The 6000-nt window shown below is 39.0% G+C and overlaps 1 protein-coding gene across 1 annotated transcript in view; it reads right to left on the bottom strand.

Moving 5' to 3' along the window:
* Positions 1–4081, bottom strand: part of LOC136686474 (rho GTPase-activating protein 6-like) — a 64264-nt gene extending 60183 nt beyond the window's left edge. Inside the window, exon 1 of the mRNA XM_066660284.1 lies at positions 3756–4081. Coding sequence (XP_066516381.1) covers positions 3756–3797 — 42 coding nt within the window. The 5' untranslated portion in view covers positions 3798–4081. The remainder of the gene's footprint in view (positions 1–3755) is intronic.
* Between the last annotated feature and the right edge of the window lie 1919 nt (positions 4082–6000).

Here is a 6000-nt window from a genome sequence, read left to right on the forward strand (position 1 = left end):
TCCTTTACAAACAAAAGCTGTGATGAAATCAGAAGAAATTTGTAATGCCCTTTGGCAATGATATCTAAGAGATATGCAAACCCTACTTAAACAAGCAAAGAATGTTCTAGAAACAAAGTAATTACACCATGACACCTTAAAATCATCCGGTATAAACTCTCCCAAAGTTTCAAGACAAACTTATAATAAATGAATTCAGCTAGTTTAGGGTGTGCCCACTGAAAACACACACATTCCTTTGTGCACACAAAAAAAAAACAATAAATAAAATGGGCTTGAGGCCACAATGCTCTATGCCAGGTGGTAGCTATAGGGGTGTAAAGCCACCAAAATTTGGCTGTGGAGCAGATGAACTTTGGTCTTTGGAGTGATGGAACATCAGTTGTTTTGGGATTATCTAGAATGCCTTTTGTGATTTAGAACTAATCATCAATCATCAATACCTGACCTCACTAATGCCCTTGTGGCTGATTCCAAAACAATCCTCACAGCAGTGGTTTCAACATATTGTGTGAAGCTTTTCTAGATCTAAAGAAGTACTATAGACATGTTAAAAACCCTTTAAATTTGAAGAAATGTGTTTATTTATAATTAGATAAGAATAATTTCTAAAAGAACATTTTGCACGAAAATAACAAGTATATAAATCCAAATGTACATTATGACTCTATCAGTGACCAGAGTACTGATTCAAACATGGCATATTGAACTGTCCCTGCATGCAATTCTGCAATATATTACTGTGCTACATATTGGTGACTTGCCTAATAAATATGGTTAATAATGCTTTTTTTAAGGAAAAAAGATTCCAACTTGGCTTTTTAACAGCAGTCTTGAGAAGTGATAACCATTAGAACACAGATGTAGCAAAAGTCATACAGACTGGTCCAGGTGGAAGTAAAACATTTTCAATATTCAAAGCGATATGTTTCAATTCTATTTAAAGTTTAACTGCAACAAATAAATGAAACTGAAAAAAGCCAAAAAACAGCCATGTGAGAACTTTTTAAGCATTATATTTTACCTCTTTTTATGTTTAATGAAAGCAAAGACACGTGTGCAGTGTGATTTATCAGTCTAATGGGAAACAACATAACATTTATGAAGTAGAACAGTGGTAAAACCCAACACCCTGTCTCAAGAGAGCAACAGAAATTGCCAGAGTAACACATAAAAACATGGGTTTGTGGTTGGTTGTGGTTTTTTCATCAGTCAAAACATTTCACACTGGAAGCCCTAGATTTGTAGAGCCCTTTTTTTCAGCTACAGACATTGGTCCTGAATGCCTTTTCTGTTCCTCAATGAGCAAAAAATCGTTTTAAATTAGAAATGCGCCTTCATATAACTGCATTCAAGGATCAAACCAGAAACAGAAGCTGAACTTGGGCTTTTTTCTCCTACTCATTATGCCTCTAAAACTGTGAAATTCACGAGTAAATTTCTGTGAAGAATGACCATTGTTAAGCCTATCAAAATCCTAAAATCTGACCCTAACGGTAACCCAAATTTGACCTGGAATACAGGTTTGGACACAGTCTGATGCCAGTTATAGAGTCTATATTGCTATAACTGGGCCAAAAATTGATCTGCATTTTCGCATTCCTTCATGGTATTCACTTGTCAGGTTTTGTGAAGACCAGTCCATGTATTCATGAGTTATGACTCTCACATTTCTTTGCACAACACATGCTTCCTCCTAACACCAGGTGTGTCTAAACAGCCACACTCATCTCTGCCCTGCACACTAGGCAGTGTAGATGTGATTACACACATGATTTACTTCCTCACAAGAGGCCAACCCTGAACTAAAAACTTCCTGCACTAGCAGAGGGCTTTATTCAGGCTGATCAGATGTTAGAATATCACAGTGTTAAGTTCAGAGCCAGGGTCAGTGGATGCGAGTTCTAGATCATATTATAAAAACAAACTCTCACCCATGTTGCATTATGAAAAGGAACTGAGAAAATACAGCATCTATCTCCAGCCAGGCAAGCAGCAGGCTTTAGTGATAGGAAACAAATGTGAGGAATAGATTATTCAGGAGAGTGTGACCTCTTGAGGCATCCAGATGTACACTGCAGCTTCATTCTGATTCCAGTGTGTGTGTGTGTGTTTGTGTCCAGGTATTTAGCTCTTGGGGTCAGATAATTCTGATAATCTGGGGACATTCATCCAGGCCCTAGAAATACAACTACAAACCTGCAGCTCTTACTGGCAAATGCCAACATCTCCAGAAGATTTCCTCAGGTTCATTGTAGACCTGGGTTTGAATTAGACACACATTATTCAGCTACAGTAATGCACACATCTGTAGAAAGTCTCAACACATACAGGAACTGAGGGAGAAAAAGAGAGCCTCACTGGGCAGATGCTTCATGACTGAAAGAGAGCGAACATAATAAGCAGACACAAACATAATTCTGTGCACATTCCCAGCACTTACTGCCAAAAGGACTTAAGTCTGTCACAAAGCCTATTTGGTGACTTATCATCTGGCAGAACAGAGAGAACACCAACATTAATCAGAGTCATGAGGTGCCAGGTATCCACACAAGCGCGTTGTCCATATGCTTCTGGATTGGTCTGCTTACTTTACACAGACAGGTGGTGAGGTTTTCAGGTAGAACTAGTGGTTTACCACCAGTTAAAAATATTCACTTTAGTTGTGAGTTCAAACATCTGGGTGGAGACTAGGGCATACACTAATACAACTCAGTGCGAAAGTCTCACATATGGCTGGAATTAAAATATACATAAAGTTAATCTTGGATGCTCTGACATAACTGCATGAGTCCAAAGGGGATGGAAAGAGGAGTGGCAGGTTTATGAGAGACATGATTTTTGTCTTTTTCATGGGGGATGGGTTTGGCACCCCCTTGCACTCCTCCTTCAAACTGAGTCTTGTGCTTTTAACTGTTTAGAAGTATGAAATAAATGTGTTAAATTATATTAAAGCACTTGAGATCCTGACACATGCGTAAATAGAATTCTGCAAAATAGCTAAAATGAGAGAAATACAATCATTAATTTGGGGTTTACTGCGTTGAACAGTGGAAAAGGAGTTTATAATAAATTACGCAGTGCATTATGTTCCAAAAGTGATAATCATATCTTGAAGAAAAGTTTCTTATAAACAGGTCAATATGGAATATTATTTTGATATTTCCAGAACACTAATCCAGAATATTGTGTAGTATTCAAACCTTGAAATGTATATGCATAGTTTATGTAGAATAAACAAACATATTTATAACAGACATTATTCCTAACGTGGCCATGGTGTATATGACTTCTCTTGGTAGAGATAAGACAAAAGTCATGACATTATACCATGTTGTTGCCAATGTACTTGACTAAAACACCTATAGATGAATTTTTTTTGGTATTTTAAGAGCATGTATCTGCAAGAAAATGGATTTTAAGTAAAATAAATAAATAGTAATATTGTAGCTGGTTCCAAGCAGTGTTTACACGACCTTCAGTAATTCCACACGAATCTACATAAAGTCTACTGTCTGAATACGAATATAGCTAGCTGTGAAGACCAGTTTCTTAACAGGAAACACACTCATGCGAAACAGCTTTAAGAATTCCTCAGCTAGTGTAAGACGTTTCTGAGGTATTTACAAGTTCTGATATAGCTACATCTTTCACAAACGCCGTTAAACATCGTAGCACTGCACACGGTCTCCTACAGAGCAGCTGCCAGAGTGTGGAAAATGACCGTTTTTCTCTCAGAAATGAAAACTACTCACAAGATACGAAATGTGCCTGTCGAAGAACACAGAGTCCCCCATCTCTCTTTGTGTCCGAACAAAATCCACATAGAGCAGTCAGAAAAGGAAAAACATGAAGGAGAAAGCCCTAGTCAGAGTCCAGGGGACGCGTTGAAGGGAACGGGAGAAGTCCTGACCGTTGATTTAGCATCAATACGAACTGACGGGAAAGTGGAAAACAAAAACACGAGTCCGCTTTCATACGCGCTCTTCGAGTTAGTCGCACGATAAAAAGTGTCGTATCTGAGTTATTAGCCTCATCTTCTGTCAGGAAACGTGGGGTTTATCCAGCTGTGTGACTCCAGCTCGGTCTCAGTGGTTCACGCGATGCTGAGCTGATCTCTCTGAGGAGAAAGAGCCGCAGGCGGAGCTCCAACACAGAGAGCCTGAGGGGAAATACACGCTGAGGGCTGGAGTAGAAACAGGGCTGGGCGATATAAGTCAAATCGTTTCGACACGATTACATCAAATGCTATATCGCCATTCTTACACTGGTATTTGTAAAAGTCGTCTGGTGTATATATAAAAACAGCAATGCTTGGAAATTTCAACTGCCACAATCAGTAAACACATCTGACATTTAAAAAAGACTTGCAGTTAATACTCTAATATACAACATTTTAGATTTTGATTTTGTAAATGAAGATATATTGAATAGCCCTGTTCATCTACATCTACAGAGAGTAAATAAAAAAAATCATATTTAATTTAATCATGTTTATTAATGTATTTACAATATTTGGGGTCATAATATGGTAAATGATCAACTTTGCATAATTCTGCATGCTCAGGAGCCTTTCCCCCAATCATGTTAAATTCATTCATTCATTATCTGTAAGCGCTTATCCAATTCAGGGTCGCGGTGGGTCCAGAGCCTACCTGGAATCATTGGGCGCAAGGTGGGAATACACCCTGCAGGGGGCGCCAGTCCTTCACAGGGCAACACAGACACACACACATTCACTCATACCTACGGACACTTTTGAGTTGCCAATCCACCTACCAACGTGTGTTTTTGGACTGTGGGAGGAAACCGGAGCACCCGGAGGAAACCCACACGGACACAGAGAGAACACACCAACTCCTCACAGACAGTCACCCGGAGCGGGAATCGAACCCACAACCTCCAGGTCCCTGGAGCTGTGTGACTGTGACACTACCTGCTGTGCCACTGTGACGCCCGTCATATTAAATTAATGTGTTTTGCTATTCTCTGAATAACCTCAATGCATTTGTGCATAAGTGTAAATGGAGCCAAATATTATGCCATTCATCTCAGCCATATATAGGACAATGTGAACTTCCTGTGAAGGGCTGAATAGGATGCAGGCTTTAGCATATACCGCTAGTGGAGTTACCCTTAGCAAAATGGCAGCAGTTCTAGAAAAAATAAAATGAAAATGAAACAGACAAACAGTAAAGGATGACTTCCAAAGTAAACAACATAGACTCTAGTTTATGTTCTGGTGTAGCCAGAGTGGTCATCAAAGTAATAATGCAGGTGTGAATCTCAGTCTCAACCAGAATCTCAGTCTCCTAAATTATGAAAAAACAAAACCTAACTAGACTTGCTACATGCTGTATGCCACGGGTTATTACCCTGGGGTCACAACCCCCTTGACAGTCTCAATGTGGTCCCAGAGGAGGTGAGTTCTACAAAAATATACAGATGCTAACAGATGCGCAGCCCTCCTAGAGAGGTGGCAGATGGAGGTGTTGTTAGATGCTGTGATACACATGTTTAGCTGTGCAAACCCAACAACCAATTTACATGTTTCTTAAGCAGCAAGAGATAAAACAAAGTGAAACTAAACTGTGTGCTCACTGCTGGTTCCCACTGCAGCATGCATTCTGTTTTTGATAACACAGTATGGTTTGTTTGTATCAAACTGTATTGGCTGCATTTTAGATTTTGCTGGATGTTTTGTGAGGATTAATCAGCAGACACTGGTAGATATTGGCTAATTGGTTGTAAATGTATTTCTTCTGATAAATCCCTCTTGAACAATTGGCTCATATTTGTCTTTGCTTTTTTTCTGCAGTGTCATAACAATTTGGAGTGAATTATGCGTTTTATATTAATGATGGATTTAATTTCTTTCTTTTCTGCAGCTTTTGCAGCCCCAACAAAAAGACTGTAATACTCTGAGTTACTTACTGCTTTTTGATATCTGAATAATATCACGTGTGAGGATATTGATGACTTAAGACAATTAATCAGACA

Source organism: Hoplias malabaricus, chromosome 2 (assembly GCF_029633855.1).
Source record: "Hoplias malabaricus isolate fHopMal1 chromosome 2, fHopMal1.hap1, whole genome shotgun sequence".
Lineage (NCBI taxonomy): Eukaryota > Metazoa > Chordata > Actinopteri > Characiformes > Erythrinidae > Hoplias > Hoplias malabaricus.